General features: G+C 37.4%; 1 protein-coding gene across 1 annotated transcript in view; it reads left to right on the forward strand.

Annotated features, from left to right (window-relative positions):
* The window catches only part of LOC124132132 (titin-like), a 168666-nt gene that overhangs the window by 128060 nt on the left and 20185 nt on the right, over nucleotides 1-20421 (forward strand). The window contains exons 42-47 of the mRNA XM_046495821.2: nucleotides 1380-1406; nucleotides 3601-3894; nucleotides 4337-4633; nucleotides 18095-18397; nucleotides 18780-19082; nucleotides 19412-19510. Of these exons, the coding sequence (XP_046351777.2) occupies nucleotides 1380-1406; nucleotides 3601-3894; nucleotides 4337-4633; nucleotides 18095-18397; nucleotides 18780-19082; nucleotides 19412-19510 (1323 nt within the window). The remainder of the gene's footprint in view (nucleotides 1-1379; nucleotides 1407-3600; nucleotides 3895-4336; nucleotides 4634-18094; nucleotides 18398-18779; nucleotides 19083-19411; nucleotides 19511-20421) is intronic.

The raw sequence follows: 20421 nt of genomic DNA on the forward strand, positions 1-20421 counted from the left end.
TGGACGGATATGGGGGTGGATGTTTTGGGTGAGGGAGGAGATGTGAGGGTGGTGTGGGGATGGACGGATATGGGGGTGGATGTTTTGGGTGAGGGAGGAGATGTGAGGGTGGTGTGGGGATGGATGGATATGGGGGTGAATGATTTGGGTGAGGTAGGGATGGGTATGGGGTTAGTGTAAATGGGGAAGGTAGAATATTCTACACATTTTGTCTACTTTAAGATGCATATACATTTTAGTCGAATAGTAACATGAAATGTGATGTATTAGTTTCAGAAATGGTGATAAATGTGACTAAATACATAATATCAGCTGTAATGATTAGCTTGATACTTGTGTATTGATCTCAACCAATAATTTGCTGCTCAATATAAATGAAACTGACAGTCATATTCTTCACATACCTTATTCATCATGTGCTCCAACTTCTATAATTGCTGCTCCAAGGTAATTGGAAACTTGGTAAGAGTTTTTGCTAACACAATAACCCAACTGTTTCTTGCAGTGTAAAACAATAGCCACACACAAATTATTCTCTTGAGGTTCACCATTAGCAAAGATTATACCTTAAGTAAATACTAAGGTTATGAGTGTTATCTCCCTTGGCCAGTGTATTGAAACATTTAGCAATAAACATGCTGTTGAAATAGCATGTACTATACTGCATCTCTTAACATCACATTTCCCAGGGAACAACTTTAGAGAGATTGATGCTGACAGACGAAGTAATTGCCTTTTTTTGTCTTAAAGCCAGATCATTTCTTGCCTTGTGTTTCTGATGAACAAAATGTCAAACATAAGCAAAGATCAAGATTCCTTTTTTGGGGTTATAAGAGCAGTTATTTCAATTTGTAACTTTGTTTAACCTAATTCAAGACCTATATGCGAGGAATATAAAACATTATTATCTTTAATGCATCTGTTTTTCATTCTGATTTTATTATATATATTTTTGTAATTGAAATGCATCTATACTGCTCTACGTTTGATAAGGAGCACTCCTTTGATTGAAGATGACTATTTTGGTCCTTAGTAAATGTGGAGTAGTATATCTGGATTCACCAAGAAAGAAATAGAAATGATATGGTCTAAATATATAAAGCAGAATTAAAATACTTTTATGCATTGAAATTTTGCATAGTGCATCATTCCTTGTTTGTACTGAATATTCACATAAAATGTCTTGAATCTCCTTTTTTAGAACAAACACCTTATGATTTAATTCCTTACGACATCTATTTATCTGTCATAGATCAAAATAAGTGTGCACAAACTGGGTCGAATAGAATTGACATGCTTGTTCATTGCAATCAGTTGCAGTGAAATGTTGTGACCCACTCCAGTCAGGTGTGACATCATGTGATGTGATTTGTTTGTAGATTACAGACTGAGAAACATTGCGGAAGGTAACATAGATGCATGCACTGCACTATGGAACAATTTTCTTAGAAAATTGATAATATATTATGACATATCGAGTGGGACAAGGGCACTTCTTTCTCTCTCTCCGCATGACATCACTTGAATTTCACAAACTTTATGTATCATTAGCATGATATCTGCAATATTGTTCATACTATGAGTATATTCTATACCTAAGTCTTGGTGTGGTGATAAGGCTATTCAAGCTGAATAATATAAATTCCAGGCATGAGATGCTTATCTAGAACACCGACTGATTGATTGTACCATATATATTTATGGGAAACATATAGAAATGTAGATGTAGCTGCTATTTTATATAAATTTTTGCATTATTTCACCTTTTTCCTGCAAAAAGTGTAAATTTCATTCTAAAAGAATAAAATACTCTTTTTTCGATTAATGGTTTTCCAGTAAGTAGGTTATATTTTGTAATGAAATAGATATGTTATTATTATGATTTATGACAACGTTTACTATCATAGTTCTTCTTACGGAAAGCAAGACCTTGTCAGTTTCTATTGTATATAAATGTTTAACCTTCTTCACGTTTTAGAAACACCCCATTGTTCACTGAGGCACTTCCTTGTGCAAAATAATACTTCGATGTTTTCACTTGTTTATCCTCTCCCACTTTCTCACAGTTTACAAAAAAAAGTTTTCATAACTCTTGAATTTTGTGAAGACCCTTTGATAATCATTCCTCTTTTTAACATACATGTACATGTGTAAAAATAGTCATTAAAAGGGTGGTCTTTTAGTTCAGAAAAGTAACACCAGAATGATTAATGTGTATATATATCTAATTTGTAGTTTAAATATAGGTGAACTCTAATGTAACAATGACGTTATGAGGCAGATTTAGGAAAGTATCACCTTCAAAAGTTTTTGAGATAAGTGGAAATTTCATTTCAAAATCCACACACAATCATAACATTAAAGAAAATATTTTCAGTATATGGTGATCCTTTGCTAAACTATTGTGTAACGAAATATAGATCCAATCTTATATATGTTGTTTATGTCATATATATATATAATATACATGCATTTCATATCATTATTGCTTTGACATTTTGAATTTTATTATTTTAATATTTTGATTCTTTGGGTTGTATTATATATTTTTAAAATTTTATTTTATTTTAATTTTGTTTTACATTTTCAGTGTTGTGATTTTTAAATTTTATATTTGCTTATAAAACCCCTGTTGTCTTGTTAGTGTGCATAGCCTGTCCCATATGCCTTGCTTCCTGATGTAGTCCTCTCATGTAATTCTTTCATAATTACCAAATTAATTCAAACAAAGATGATCTCATGATCTGTTGAAGTAATTACATTTGTAACATGAAAAGTTTAGCATATATCATCATCAAAGTACTTTTCAGAGATATTGATCATAATTTTGTAAGAAATATTAAAATGTCAGTAAAAGCTTTTATTTCAAAATATTGTGTAATAATTTCATACAAAATGATTAATATTACATTCAGTCAAGTGATATATCATTGTACCCCTTTTTACTGCCTTTAGATATTGCAGTGTCTTAGTATTGTGATTCTGAAATAAATGTACTGGTACCTGCAAAAATGACATACCTCTGATCTGTTAACAATATGTGCCTAATCTGAGTCTCATTTGTACTCTGAATAATACCCATCCTTAAGTCTTAGGATTTAGTCAACCTTATCCTCGCTATACAAGATCATTTTCCCTTTTCCCCAATATCTGTAAATCATTTGAAACGGAGAAAACTAATTTTAGTTAAAATAACTCCCCTATTGCTTATTAATTTACAAAATAACAAAATGCAGTGCAAAATAACAGTTCTGGATCCAGTTCTATAGAGACATCTGTGTGCTACAGCAGTTTTGTCAATGCTAAGAATGCTTTATGGAATGGTAAAAGTGGCAAGTAAGTGAGAGTTGTCTTCCCTTGCTTAGAATCAGCTCAGCTTATTCCTGCTTAGTGAGCAGTCTTCTAACATGTCCATGTAACTGATACTATTAATGATCCTCTGCTTAAGCTTTTACAAGTTTTTTGGGGGGGTCAGATGACATATGTTTTTCCCTCACTCTTGGATGACCATGAGAGGCAACATGTGTCCCATTTTGGGGTGCAGATCATCCTTCAGAAAGGTGGCACATAGGGAGTAAAGAGGTATGTCTGTTTTTGTAGATATTCGAGGACCAATTGAAATTCCAGAATTTGAAGACTATGAACCATCCAATTTGCGGCTGTCTTGGAAACGACCTGAGATCCCTGCATATGAGAAGACAGCACCAACATATCAGATCGAGACATGGAGACCGAAAGAACGTGATTGGCATCCATATGTGTCCAAGCTGACTGAACCATCATACAAGCTGACAGACCTTGACCGCTATAAGGATCATGTGTTCCGGATCCGTGCCGAGACTGATACTGGTCTTAGCGCACCTTCTATTCCCATTTCCTACTCTCCCAGAAGAGGTCAGTATCACAGAACTCCTTTCTGTCCCTCTCTGTCCCTTCCAACAGTTAAGTTAGATCTCTTTTCCTTGGAGTTGATAGCAAGTTAAAGTCGTACCATTGACAACTGACATATATATTCAGTTCTGTACATTGTACCATGATTGAAGCCAGTTCATGATGTCACCCTCGGTTATTTGTGATATTTAGCTATGAAATAACTAAAATGCTGTTAGAAGCAGTGTTAAATGCAACTCACTCACTCACACCAGATCTCCAGATGTCGAAATGCTTTATTGGGAACAAGGGAGACACTTGGTGAGTGTTTTAATAAACTATGACCATTGACAATTCAGTTTTATTTTTCTGGAACTTCACAGCAACACAAAGCATGAAAACAAATCTATAATTTGAGCAGGTTTGAATGTTTCAGCAATATCTTATTTGATTTTTTTCCTTCCAGTTGTGCCGAGAGTCCCAGTAGAGAAGCCTGAGATCTATGATATCCATGGTGACTCTGTCAGGGTGTCATGGCGACCTGTCTATCTCCCATCCTTCTCTCCAATGGACCTGCGTTACCGTCTGGAGATTCGTGAACTCCCAACCACCCACTGGCGAACTCTTGTCCCCAACACCTCAGACCTTTCCTATCAGGTGACTGGACTTCGGCCCAGACAAGACTATGCGTTCCGAGTCCGCGCCATTACTGAAGAAGGCCCCTCAGAACCATCATACCCGGTCTACCTGTACAGAAAGCCTGGTAAGTATATTTGTCTTGTGACAATGTTGTGAAATGGTTGTAGTCCACTGGTTAGGGTGTTCTTGAATTAGGATACAGTGTATGAAGACTATAAATTTAAGCCATCCCTGCCCTGATGTTACAGCCAAATTGCTTGATTTGTGTGTTGCCTGAGGAAAGCTACGTTCTGATGAACTGTCCGCTTCATATGAAAATCTTGCACTAAACAGATCAACATCTGTAAATGCATAATAAGGGCATAATAATTGTATGGTTGAAATGTTCACTCGTCCAACCGAAGACCCAGGTTCGATTCTACACATGAGTTTAAAGTACATTACATCATAGTGACCAAGCAATGACACAACAAAATAAAGTTTATTGTTGTAAAAATATAATATGTTAGTTTTATCCAGTGTTTTCTCAATACTGGTATGTGTAATTGCCTTTTGCATGTCACCGTCTTCTTCGGACATGTCTGCTTTGTGGGAATGCACAGAGCTAAGACTGATGGTTAGCGACTATAACGTCACTAACATATGATGTCACTGCTTGGTCACATGACTACACTTAAGCGTACATTCTCACTTAGGTGTATTTTTTATCGACAAGTCCACATATCCATGTATTTGAAATTTTCCTTCCTGGATATTTAGAGTCTACTCAGATGAAGGTTTTACTGTAGACAGGAATGGATGATACTTTGCTAATGTCTGAACAGTAGCTTGCAGCCTCTGCCACTGAGTCATAACAAGTTAAGGATGTCCACCAGTTTATATTTAGAGTATTTAACTTTTTCTGAGATAGGTATTTCTGAAATCTTTGTTTAAGAAATAAAGTTTAATCTACTCCCATGTATAGTGTAATATAAATATAGTTTTTCCCTGAAATATTATAGTTAAAGCAGAAGGCTAAGATGCCAAATTTAACACTAACCTTGTGTTTCATTAGAGGGGGGTCGGTGGGGTGGTAAAAAGAAACTTGTAATAAGTGCCATAAATTGAAAATGCTCGAACAGGGCTAACTGATGCATAATAAATTGAAGTGTGTCGGCTAGAAATGAGGGTGTGATGTATGTGGCATACTGTGGTATTACTGGGTGTTTTGTATGTAGGTTCATGAAGGAATGAAGTTAGTTGGATAATAATGTGTGTGATATATGTAGGCATAGAACGACATGTTTTTGTATGTAGGCTTAAGAGGGCATGAAATGTGTCAGCTAATAGCGAGGGTGAGATGTATACAGGCATAGAACAAGGTGTTTTGTATGTAGCTTTATGAGGGTGTGAAGTGTGTCAGCTAATAATTTAGGGTGTGATGTATCTAGGCATATAATGAGGTGTTTTGTATGTAGGCTTATGAGGGTGTGAAGTGTGTCAGCTAATAATTTAGGGTGTGGTGTATCTGGGCCAAGAACAAGGTGTTTTGTATGTAGGCTTATGAGGATGTGAAGTGTGTCAGCTAATAATGAGGGTGTGATATTTGTAGTCATAGAACAAGGTGTTTTGTATGTAGGCTTATGAGGGCATGAAGTGTGTCAGCTAATAATGAGGGTGTGATATATGTAGTCATAGAACAAGGTGTTTCGTATGGAGGCTTATGAGGGTGTGAAGTGAGTCAGCTAATAATTTAGGGTGTGGTGAATCTGGGCCAAGAACAAGGTGTTTTGTATGTAGGCTTATGAGGATGTGAAGTGTGTCAGCTAATAATGAGGGTGTGATATATGTAGTCATAGAACAAGGTGTTTTGTATGTAGGCTTATGAGGGCATGAAGTGTGTCAGCTAATAATGAGGGTGTGATATATGTAGTCATAGAACAAGGTGTTTCGTATGTAGGCTTATGAGGGTGTGAAGTGTGTCAGCTAATAATTTAGGGTGAGATGTATACAGGCATAGAACAAGGTGTTTTGTATGTAGCTTTATGAGGGTGTGAAGTGTGTCAGCTAATAATTTAGGGTGTGATGTATCCAGGCATATAATGAGGTGTTTTGTATGTAGGCTTATGAGGGTGTGAAGTGTGTCAGCTAATAATTTAGGGTGTGGTGTATCTGGGCCAAGAACAAGGTGTTTTGTATGTAGGCTTATGAGGATGTGAAGTGTGTCAGCTAATAATGAGAGTGTGATATATGTAGTCATAGAACAAGGTGTTTTGTATGTAGGCTTATGAGGGCATGAAGTGTGTCAGCTAATAATGAGGGTGTGATATATGTAGTCATAGAACAAGGTGTTTCGTATGTAGGCTTATGAGGGTGTGAAGTGTGTCAGCTAATAATTTAGGGTGTGATGTATCTGGGCATAGAACAAAGTGTTTTGTATGTAGGCTTACGAGGGCATGAAGTGTGTAGGATAACAATGAGTGTGTGATATATGTAGGCTTATGAGGGCATGAAGTGTGTCAGCTAATAATGAGGGTGTGATGTATACAGGCATAGAATGAGGTGTTTTGTACGTAGCTTTATGAGGGTTGGAAGTGTGTCAGCTAATAATTTAGGGTGTGATGTATCTGGGCATATAATCAGGTGTTTTGTATGTAGGCTTATGAGGGTGTGAAGTGTGTCAGCTAATAATTTAGGGTGTGATGTATCTGGGCATAGAACAAGGTGTTTCGTATGTAGGCTTATGAGGATGTGAAGTGTGTCAGCTAATAATTCAGGATGTGATGTATCTGGACATAGAACAAGGTGTTTCGTATGTAGGCTGATGAGGGTGTGAAGTGTGTCAGCTAATAATTTAGGGTGTGATGTATCTGGGCATAGAACAAGGTGTTTCGTATGTAGGCTGATGAGGGTGTGAAGTGTGTCAGCTAATAATTTAGGGTGTGGTGTATCTGGGCATAGAACAAGGTGTTTCGTATGTAGGCTTATGAGGATGTGAAGTGTGTCAGCTAATAATTTAGGGGGGGGGTGATGTATCTGGGCATAGAACAAAGTGTTTTGTATGTAGGCTTATGAGGGTGTGACGTGTGTCAGCTTATAATTTAGGGTGTGGTGTATCTGGGCATAGAACAAAGTGTTTTGTATGTAGGCTTATGAGGGCATGAAGTGTGTCAGCTAATAATGAGGGTGTGATATATGTAGTCATAGAACAAGGTGTTTCGTATGTAGGCTTATGAGGGTGTGAAGTGTGTCAGCTAATAATTTAGGGTGAGATGTATACAGGCATAGAACAAGGTGTTTTGTATGTAGCTTTATGAGGGTGTGAAGTGTGTCAGCTAATAATTGAGGATGTGATGTATCTGGGCATAGAACAAGGTGTTTTGTATGTAGGCTTATGAGGGCATGAGTGAGTGAATACGGTTTTACGCCGCTTTTAGCAATATTCCAGCAATATCACGGCAGGGGACACCAGAAATGGGCTTCACACATTGTACCCATGTCGGGAATCGAACCCGGGTCTTCGGCGTGACAAGCGAACTATGAGGGCATGAAGTGTGTCAGCTAATAATGAGGGGTTGATGTGTGTAGGCGTATAATGAGGTGTGATGTTTGTAGGCTTATGAGGGCATGAAGTGTGTCAGCTAATAATGAGGGGTTGATGTGTGTAGGCGTATAATGAGGTGTGATGTTTGTAGGCTTATGAGGGCATGAAGTGTGTCAGCTAATAATGAGGGTGTGATATATGCAGTCATAGAACAAGGTGTTTCGTATGTAGGCTTATGAGGTTGTGAAGTGTGTCAGCTAATAATTTAGGGTGTGATGTATCTGGGCATAGAACAAGGTGTCCTGTATGTAGGCTTATGAGGGCATGAAGTGTGTCAGCTAATAATGAGGGGTTGATGTGTGTAGGCGTATAATGAGGTGTGATCTTTGTAGGCTTATGAGGGCATGAAGTGTGTCAGCTAATAATGAGGGTGTGATGTATACAGGCATAGAACAAGGTGATTTGTATGTAGGCCGATGAGGGCATGAAGTGTGTCGGCTAATAATGAGGGCGTAATATATGTAGTCATAGAACAAGGTGTTTTGTATGTAGGCTTATGAGGGCATGAAGTGTGTCAGCTAATAATGAGGGGTTGATGTGTGTAGGCGTATAATGAGGTGTGATGTTTGTAGGCATATAATGAGGTGATATGTATGCAACTTCATGTCATATATATCAGGTAGACAGCTGTTTCTTGTGTAAACCAGCAACATATGGCGATGTTACTTTATCTCCTACCAACTTATATCAAAGTGGAATTCCTGGAAGCAGTGCCAAGATAAATGTTGCGTGTAAGCCACCTTCTGTCTGATGTATGAACAGTTTTACCTGTCCTTAAAGGTGCAGGGGTAGCGCTTGGAAAGGATTAGGTATCAATTATTAAAACAATTATTCCAATGTTTTTATTCTGAAAAAAAATTATTATATTGATTTTCACATGAGAGGATGAAATGCTGAGATTTGTGCTGTAATCTGATTGGCTCGAAAAAATGGTAACTGTATTCGCTTAAAAAATGGATAAAATTGGACCCTCATTAAAACTATTTACAATGAGTTATTGAAAGATTTATTAATGGTGTTGACAGGACAGAGGTAATGCCTGTTCTTGGGGAAAAGACATAACTTGCTGTCTGTATAACATACACTTTCTTCACTGCTGTATTTTCTGTAAAAAGTATTGTATTACACAATATTAAAAAAATATGGACTATCTTGAAAACTTTCGGGCTCAGTATGAGGCAATTGTAAAAAATCTATTAGAGTGGGGCGCTTAATACCCCAAATACGGTTTGTGGAATTGAAAGCGTTGACATCTTCTGGAAGTTTCATTTTACTGGATTAAAGCACCACACTATTTGGAATGTATGGTTATAACTATAAACATTTGATAAATTAATATTTAAGTAAATAGTGAACTTTACTGTTGTATCATTTTTGTTGTTGATACTGATGTTTTAATATAAAGGTCTTTTTGCATAATATTTTGTTATCTCTATTCAAATACGGAGCAAATTAGAATAAATTTATTTTGTTTTATTTTGATTTTGTCATGTTTACCCAAGTACTATATTTTTCTCAATTTCAAATATACAAGATGTAGCATCTCATGTTAAAGGCACAGTCATGTATACACTAATCTGTATATCACTATTCATACATCTGGGAAAGTGTTAACGGTATCTCCAGATCTGTATATATTGATTGTTTATGTTGAACTGTTCGACACCATGGTCTTAGATACTAGATTGTTTCTTGAATGTCAGAGGTAAGCATGGAGGATATGATAGTCTCTGGACAAAAACATGATCCACTGAAGAATATCAGTGTAATATTGGCAAAGCAGAACACTGACTCCATCACATGATCGTATGTTGTTCTGTAGCTCCGTGACCAAGTATGTCCTTGTGTAAACTCCTGGTCAGAACAGACCTCCTGTATTCTCTGCACGTTGTAAGAAATAAAACAAACTAGAGCAGCCATAAAGTTTGCTGATGAACCAATGTCAAGTTTGCAGTGGCTAGGCTATACTTGCACTATTTACAACTTTTTGGACAGACATTAAGGCATGGATGGTTGAAGCTGACATTCCTAGGGCATTAAAAAAAGTACTTCATCCTCCTTGCAAATCATTACATATCTCAAATGCATCACTGTTGAAGAAATAGCCCTAAAAAGTTTCTACTCAGGCTGCTGATTCCAACATCAGTGGTGCTAGTAGGAATTCCTTCTGCTCTCTGTACGTCAAGAGATAAGATGGGGGACCTGGGTCGATTGTTCTGTCAGTTCTGATAATACTGGCGGTGTTACATCAGTGCTTTTCACATGAAAATACAATCTTATCTTATAGAAACAGGTTTGATGGTGGGTGTTGTGATATTGATGTAGTCATGGTTGCCCATCATGAGTTTCAAATGTTCAGGTAATATGTATTCTTGAAGTCTGGATAGGTGTTTATAGTGCAGATATTACTTCAGTGTAGGAATGTTTACTCACATTTTAAAGTTAGCTAGTAAAATGTTGAGATTTATGCTTAAATGAAGCAAGAAACAATATTAAAGGGGCACGGATCTAAAGCAATTCCCCGGGACTGGTTGTTGCCTTTGTTATTGTTTTTTCCCTGTGAGTACCCGGACGATACGCAACGCAACTGAGCATGACAAGAGACTGGGCTACCATCTGCAAGGACAGCTAAATAAACTTGGAGGCAATATATGTTTTACTCATTTTTGAACATTGATTGGTTAACCGTTATCTATAAAGATTTCGACAAAGGGTGCATGTTAATTAATTTCTTCAGCCTAAATGAACAGACAAAAAGAATGGCGGAGCTCATTTGGAAATACCCCTGATTGTTATAGTTTTATAATAAAAAAAAGTATCTATGCAGTGAAAGCATTTTCGGATTTCGGATTGCGTCGATAATACGATTACTACTCCCTTGTTGTAATCTACGTTTTCTGGTATAACCTTACACTTGTGTATTTGTCGTCTTTCACAAGATGCTCAGTTAATGAATTTATTACAGGTGTAATTAGTGGTAGCACCACTCAGAATACCTGACAAAGGTTCCCATTTGGCATTTATTGTGCCTGGGGTAATGATTCAATCTAAATCCAGGTTTGAAGTGAGGTGAAATGTGTGTTATTTAATATGTATGTGGCAGCCCAGCAAGAGATGAATGATCAGTTGATTTACTTTTTTGTAAATCAACGGATCGTTCCTAGTCATCAAACGATTAACAGACACTACATTGATTAATTAATCACTGTTATCTTGCACATTGGATATGTCAAAAGTGAGTGTTTACATATATAGGTTTACTAAAACAAAGGGAATACACTCATATCATGGTGTGAAGTGTAAAAACAACATACTCTGTTCAAAGGGTTAACTGATAATACGTTGATTGATTGCTCATTGTTATCTAACTCAATGGATTTTTTTAGGAACCTAGGACGTTTTGAAAATAGTTGTCACATGGGTTTTCTCAGCCAACCTTTGAGACTTGACACCTATGTTAAACACCTGAAACAATCTAAGTGATCAGTTGAGAAATGAACACGGGTTATAATATCCCGAAACGATATATATATTTTAAAATATTTGATTGTTACAGAGACATGTGACATCGAATAAGTTTCTATGTACAGCTGCAGACATGTGGGATATTGTTCCTTTGTGTTGATATTCAAGGATACATTCCTCATACAAGGAAGCTGCCTAAAATTATACACATAAATTTGGTATGTTGTAATTATGTTATTTGCATTTTGTTTTCCTTCATTTGCTGTAGCACTGGACAGATTTATTCTTGTTCCTCTTGGTTGGGAAATTCTTCGATGCACGATAGACGTTGTTTTCACAAGTCTTTTCCTTTGTAAGCATGTATATATTACAGTCAGTTTGTAAAATGTGATCCTCTCAGGCAGTTTATAAAATGTGTAAATATATCAGTCATTTTGACTGAAAAATCTGTCCATTTCTTTAACAGATTGACTAAAATTGATTAAGATGATCAAAAGGGCCTAAAAACATCACAATAGATTATTATGTAGGATTAGAAGCCAAACAATATAGAAATGTTCTTTTCATCGTAACATTTTCAGTCTCTTGGTGATGATATTAAACATAAAAATGTTTGGAATTCGTTGTCATAATAATACAGATGGACATATTTTTCAGTCAATTTGTAAAATAACTGAATATTCAGGCGTTTAATAAATTTCCTAAGTGAAAATTTGGCACATTTTGACTGTAAAAATATAAACACGATAAAATAAGCAATGCTCAGGAGAAATATTTACTTTGTGTTGCAAGTCAAAATAGTGTAAACGAAAATCTCACAATTACCAAGCAAGTGACTTATCAAAACCTCGTCACCATTACCCATGCTACCCACAGAGATTACATTTTATTATTATTTCCAAAACTGTATTTCATTTTGTTGATCAATGTGACCATACGCCCTTATACTATCAATAAAAGTGACAAATGCGCTTACGAATTGCGCAGCACAGGTCGCAAACTAGTCTCGGTTTCTGCTATATCATCCGGGTACTCACGGAAAAAAACAATAACAAAGGCAACAACCAGTCCCAGGGAATTGCTTTAGATCAGTGCCCCTTTAACAACATCTGTAACCATGGTTGGGAATTTTAACTTGAGCAGTGAGAGCAGGGCTATGGGCTGGATTATGAGCCACGTACCGGTATATTTTCAGGGGATTCCTATTATAGTTTCCTTTTATAAACAATCATAAGGGTACTAGGTAGCTATTTCACCTTCAACACTGCAAGATATACCTCCGAACCAAAATGGCCAACATCCAACATCTTCATTAATGCACAGGATAAACATTAATCAAGTTCCAACTATTTCCTGTCTGTGTGTTTTGTGACATTTTCTATCTCCATTCTAGCATATAACAAACCTGTCAAATCACTAAAAGCGTTTCCTTGTGTACCTGGTATTGATACTGTAAACTTGAGTGGAAGAAACTACCATGACCTTGATCTGCAAGGACTCATAACCAAAATAGAATTAAGACCTTTAGGAGGTGATAGTGTTATGCATTCCATGTATGTGATTACATTTTGTTGATGTTTTGTTTAAAAATAAGTCCTGCACCTTAAAAGGCTATCTTATCGATAGTAGTGTCTTTGTAGTTAGGCCTGCTATGACATTGAATATCAAAGCTCTTAGGTTAATCATCGTTCAAAGACGACCTACATGTCAGTATGGTGGAAAAACAGACTTGAAGATGTTCATTTCAAAATAAATCTTGCATCTTCACAAGATTACCTCTAATGTTGGCAAGTCTTGCTAGGGTAGTGCATTCTGGCAGGTGATGCGGTGATGTGATAGTTATCTGGGGCTTGATGGTAACCTCCTGGGGCTAAGGTTTGCTGGAATCTTCTGATGATCCAAACACCTGTCCATGTTTAGGTGGGAGATAAGTAGTCAGGCTTGATAGATGTTGAAGACTTGCTTCACTCGTGTAGGGCATGGTCTAATTTGTATTTCCTTACAGTGTTATAATGGTATTTTCCTTAACGGCAGCCAATTTGTGAAGTTTTCACCACCTTAAAGAACTTATCACTTAAGAAATTTGGAAAGATCTATGTTGAACAATGTGTCCCTTATTTTGAATTAAGTACTCCATGTTTTTGATGAACTACTTTCAATTTCACATCTTTGAAGATATATCTTGACAATGCTATCAATGCATGACATCTCTGGGAGAGGAATGGGGATGTCTAGCAGCTGGGGGCGGCCTCCCACAACAGGGACTGAATGTTTTGATAACGCCTGTATGTTTATTTTCCTGGTAATGTACATATTTCTCCCAGTCAGGCTGAATCATGTTTCTGACACTTGCTGTAGGTGAACTGCCATCTCGTCTTTATGTAATCAAAGGCATTAAAAATGTTACTTTTATTTACAGTTACTTCATACAGTAAACTATGTTAATAATGAAACGCTTATAACGATCTGACGGATATAACGAATTGTTCATTTGGTCCCGGCCATTTGGTGTATATTTTATCATATAAGACTGATGGATGATTACGAACATGCTCATAATGAAATAAAGGATATAGTGAACTCACCTTGTGGTCCTGTCTGTACTCTGTCAACGATAAGTGTATTATGATCTATTAATCCCTGTGCTGAGCTCCTCACGTGTCACCAATCTGCCTATTAAAACATCCGCGACCAAGCGCTGCTGTTCAAAGTGGCAATAAACAAATGAAGGCAATTGATTTACTCTTAAGTACTGACACCTTGTCCTCATTTACATCCTCAATTAACAATAGTGACACAGTGATTAGGCTATAGCCTTTGAAGTGGATATATTCTGTGTATAAAATGCGAAGACTAGAGTGAGGAAATCCATCTTTCAACGATTGTTCAAAGCAAAATCACTAAACCATGTTTTTATTTATGTTATGTATGATGAATAGAAATAGTACACGTACAGTGCACACTTTAGTTATTTATCGAGTAACATGATGTTGTCACATGACTTGATGCAAGATGTCTGATGGTCGAAATGCGTGTAACGAACGACAGATATAACAAACTAAAATTAGTGGTCCCTTTGAGTTCATTATGACCGAAGTTTATATATTGTAACTGTATAGGTGGTAAATACCAAACTGAAGGGGTAACATTTTAGACTTGCTGTCATGTCCAATCTTTTGATCCACCCTTATTTCTTTAAAAGTGTACAAAAAAAGCATTCATGTATTGTTTCAGCAACGCTTTTGGATACCTGTCCTTCTTTCCCTGACCCGTGTGTACTTACATAAAAATATACCACTAATATAGAAACATCTTTATGTGACCTTACGTGATTCTCTCTTCACTCACTGTGGTGCATATTATTTGTTGAGATCTGACTGCAACAGTAGTGGGTAGATTTCAGTAGTACAGAAGGAAACTGTAGATGTGCGGAGACGAAATGGAGTAGGTAAACATTGCTGGCTGGTCATCATAGTGTTTAGTTTTCAGGTCTTATTTTGAGAGTTCTCTTTACAGCCCATGTTTGAATCTGTTTAATGTAGGTTCTTACAAAAATTCTTTCAGTTATCAAACAATTGGAAAAGCAAAAATATTTCTTTCGTAAACACTGTTTCAAATTATTTGTTTTCACACTTATGTTTATACGTGGCTGAATATTCACTTCATGTTTTGATGATTTTCTTATGAAATGTTAGCATTTGTTTTGCTCATCTCATCACAATTCCAGTTTTGTTGATATCTATAAGGCATGGCAATAATGCATCAAACATTTACACTCTTTTTTGAAGCAGACTTTTAGCTTTAAATACATTTTTTTGATCTCATGAAATATCAGCATTTGTTATGTTCATCAGGAAAAAAATTCACTTTTTGCCCATGACTCAGGACTTATTTTTAGATCCAGTAATGATGACTCCACCAGGCAGACATTTCACAAGGAAGGCAGTATTTAATCCATGTCCCTAATCACCTTGGAAATTGACTCCAACTGCTGGAGGGAGATTATGCTGCGTTTAGCACTGGGGCCTGCAGGCTGGGGCAGTGCTACAGAGAAGGCAGGGTGCATGTTCCTCCTCGGGGACTGGGCAGGAATTACCTCATTCTTTTCCCCATATATCATTGCTCTTGGAATCAAATCATTGCACCCTCTGAAAGCTGCTGAACATGCCTATTTTCGTGGACTAACATTTCTAAGATCGTGGACAGGCTGCGATAGCATAGCAATTTTTGTGGATGCAACTATTACCAGCATGAAATTAGACTTACAGGAAAGCACTGGTAGATGAGGTCTGGGCTTGTATGGTGTTGTTGCTTCTCAGGAGCAAAGGGTTGTACCAATCTGTGGTGGTAGTTGTGACATCCTGATGATGATGTTTGCTTACTTTAGTACCTCTTCACCAAATCTACTGCAATGCTATTCCTAATGATGGAATGACCAGAACTCTGCAGTGTATAGTGAATGGATTAACAGACCAAGTCAAGGACTTTGATGTGGAGTTTCTTGTACTTCACAAATCATGGGGATAATATGCCAAACAAGATTGGAGAATATTTGTATATTGTGTGTTTAACTTTTACTGAATTTGGATTTAAAATTATCAGAATCAGATCAACAAGTTTGTGAGAACTTGCAATTGTGCCCTAATGCCACCCTATCAAAACACATCATAAATGAGATGGATATCTCTCATGTGTTGTGGATGTTACTAATGGTTCAGGGCACCCCCAGATGGTGTTTGCCTTGTGGCCAGTTCTCACTGACCATTAAGCTGCCAAACTGACCAGCCAGATATTTGACCCCAGTATTTTGGCCAACTGCTTTTCCAATTATACCAGTCTCATGACCATTTGAATGAGATTTCAAAGTATGACAAGGTAGATTGGCCAGACAAGTACAAGACAAGCAGTTCCTGACTGTCCAGTCACAATTGTGTCTGACGGAGTTTCTGAATTTGTTTTCAAACAGCAGTGTGTACAGAGTGTGTATATTTTCACATGTAGGACAAAACTGAAATTTGGAAAGGATTCATATATAGAATTTATCAATTTCTCTATGGTCAAGCCGTTCCAAGGACAACACCTGTATGTTCCTGCCTTCAGTTCTAGTTTCTTATACCGTGGATTCTCAACCCCAGGCACCTTCCATCTGGGAAGCTGCTGACTTCTCCCCTTGCTGTTTGTGGTAACAACTTGAGATATTCTGTGTAGATATTCTGCTACCACAGCCATGCTGACATTTGCAGTAAAGCCGCTATAGTACCTGATTCAGCACCATTCCTGAAAGTCTGCTAGCAGAGTTTTTTCTGAAATCAGCATGTCGCAGGATCTCCTCTACTGGCGCCGAGAGGTCATTCACTATAATCTGTATGGGAGGAGGAAACAGTTATATTTTCATCATTTTTTTGAACACAGGGGTAGGTTGTGTAACTATTTAAATAACAGGTTTATTATAATAATTAATTACTTTGATTCTGTAATGATAAAACTTAGAAAGTGATGTTTAGGAAGTGATGTCCCTATACTCAAAAAGTGGTTTGTTTTAGTATGTTTGAATTAGGGATCACTGGTAATAGCATTAAAACAAACCTTGTCTCTGTTTATACTCAAACATTGTCTAAGTGAATCCATAGAGAAAATGATGCAAGTCTATGTTCTAAACTGCACTCCACTACCACTGCCCAAATATATTGCCACTAAGGGTGCGCGGTATTACCGGTATATCGGTAAATTGAGGTTAATTCTTTCCATGAATTCACATTATTATGTTTTAATGCTCGGTATATCGGGTGATTTCAAATAGCGATTTCATCATGTGTTTAATGTTATTCACTTGCCAAATACATGTACCAGGTACCTTCAAAATCTGTAATTCCAAAATGCAAGTTCCCATTCTGGAGTTCCTCTGTGGCAGTGATGTAACATTGTCATCACTGTCCCGGAGAGTGCATCCTTGCATATTTTTTGAATGAGTAATCTTGTTTTCTTCCATTTATGAACTTCAGTTCCTGCATTGATGTTTCAAATTGCTTCTGAATCAAATTTTGAATTATACAATATATTGTGAAATGTATCGCAATATCGCCTTGTGCATTGTCGAATATTGCAAACTACTTTAAACATCCATTACCCATCCCTTTTTGCCACACAGACTTTTTTTTGTCAACTGCAGTTGCACATATTGTTTCTAAAATCCCTACTGACAATATAATTTTTATGAATATAAAATAATTATTATATTAGTTTGTTACCTAGATTTCTATCCTCAATTACTGATTTATTGCAACTGTGTTATTGTCCCTGAATCAAAACTATATTTAGATTACAAAATAAACAGCCAAATAGGAAGTTGATGTGATCTATGAGTGAGACATCCCATCCAATCAGTGACAATCAGTACTCAGACTATGCCCTTGTCTGTGGAGGAAACAAACTGCTGTCATTGTACAGTGGAAAGTTTTACAGGCTCTGAAAACATAGGCACATGACTCACTGACTTCCGAAAATGATCTTGTCAAATTTTGATATTTTCATTTCCAGCAATCCCGTACATCCCCTTCTCTGCCCCTGAGATTGAGGATGTTGAAGATACCTCCGCGAAGCTTCGCTGGCAGCTTATTGACGTTCCAGCTTTCGAATGTGAAGATGAGCCTCTATCGTTCATGGTTGAGAGTCAGCGTTTCCCTGACTATGAATGGAGGCCTGTTGCCCGGGGAATCACGGGAACATCTCATCGCTTGACGGGACTGCAGCCACGACAGGATTACTATTTCCGTATCCGAGGAGAAACACCGTATGGACTGACGGAGCCATCCACACCAGCCACTCTGTACAGGAGACCAGGTCAGCTTCTCTCAGACACAAATATCACTGTTTATCACTTCACAAATATAAAACAATGTTATATGTATCGCTGTTTATCCTAATCATTCAGAAATGTGTTGTGCCTCTTGAGTAGAGGCTGATTAAATCTGAAAGAACTGAACATTGTACTTCTTCTAGTTCTTCACTCTACCATTATGTAACTCAACATTTTATCAAGGACAAAATAAAACCCAACTAATTTATAGTAGTAGCACATAGAGAAGATAATATAGCCCATCATGTGCAAGATGAAGATAATGCTGTCATTTTTTTGTCCTTGGAACTGCAACACACAACTTAATTGTATGCTCAAAATATCAGATCTTCATAATTTGTTAATTCTTTGCTGTTAACTGTTCAGTTTCATCAGGAGTGCCAATTGCTAGACCGTCTATTTTCGCCGATGAGCCGTATGGCGCCAGACTCCGTTGGAGCAATGTCCACATTCCATCCCGCAAGTCCATGCCAAAAATGTCCTACGTCATCGAGATGCAAGAACCGCCACGAAGGGAATGGACACCAATTGCAAGGGACATAACTGCACATGAGTACAAACTGACGGACCTCAGCCCACGCAAGGACTACATGTTCAGGATCCGTGCCTCCGACCCAAGTGGTGACGTCAGCCGACCTACACCACCCATTCCGTACTGGAAGTCCACTAGTAAGTAGGAGAGGAGAGTGGATACGGTGTTACATAGGAATACCATTGTGATGTCAGATCATTGATATATCATTGTCACCAACAAAATATACATGCCCTTTACATCGATTGCTGTAACTCTCTGTAACAGGATTGGATGCACGTGTTTCAGTAGAACTATCATCTTGAGGCACTACGGGTTAACAGCATTTTCAGTTTTTGTCCAACATAAGACTAACAGTATCTCTCTGATAGGGCTCATTCAGGTTTTTTTACTCCAGATTTTTTGCATTGATAGGGGATGATAAGAAACCATTGATACTAAAGCAACTTGCATGTCTGTTCTCCAGGACTGAGCTACGAACCACTGGTTGCTCCAGAATCCCTCATCAACCAGGAGGACTTCACTCTGACAAACAGACCCTATATCGAAAGCCTCACTGTTAAAGGTAAGTGCTTTTCTGACATTTTTCATTTATTGAATAAATGTTCATAAACTAATTTTTCATTGGGGCTGATCAATGTCAGAATACAATATGTATATCAATAGTGAGGATGGAGTAACAGTTACAATTCACGAACATATGCAGGAGCTGGGCTTTGAGCAGAGAGACACAGAACACGTTGGTATATTATAAATGTATATACTGATGGTAGTCCAAGACATCCAGCACATATCGGAAACAAACAGTTTATAACTCAGTTTCATACCACATAACACCTGAGACATATATATCTACATACATTAACAGTGAGTGAGTTTGAGTTTAATGCGGCTTTGAACATTATTCAAGTTATATTACGGCGTGTCAGCTAAATGTGGGAGGAAAGTCCGAAGTGAGGCAGGTCTCAGACATTTCCACTTTGGTGAAACCCACGAGCACTAGAAACATAATTGGGTGAACCAGGATCCGAAACCTGTGATCATTGTTTTGAAAGAATGAATAATAACTTTATATGTGCAAATTTGTTATGCTAAGTGTTGATTATTCAGTTGCTGCAATATAGTGAGTGAGTGAGTGAGTGAGTGAGTGAGTGAGTGAGTTGTGTTTAACGCCGCCTTTGACAGATTTCCAGTTATATCACGGCATGTCAGCTTAATGTTGGAGGAAAGCCCGAAGTGAAGCAGGTGTAAGATGTTTACCACTTCGGTGAAACCCACTAGCACGGGTATGGTGCTGACAAACCTAGAAACATAATTGGGGAAAACCGGGATTCGAACCCACATTCATAGGTTTCTCTGCACAGTGAATCGCGGTGCCTTAGACGACTGGGCCACCAGTGGCCCCTGCTGCAATATCACATAGCTACATTATTGTGATTAATAGGGTTTAACATCATCCATATTTTCATTATGTCA

This window comes from Haliotis rufescens, unplaced genomic scaffold (genome assembly GCF_023055435.1).
Source record: "Haliotis rufescens isolate VD_foot unplaced genomic scaffold, xgHalRufe1.0.p SCAF_4, whole genome shotgun sequence".
NCBI lineage: Eukaryota > Metazoa > Mollusca > Gastropoda > Lepetellida > Haliotidae > Haliotis > Haliotis rufescens.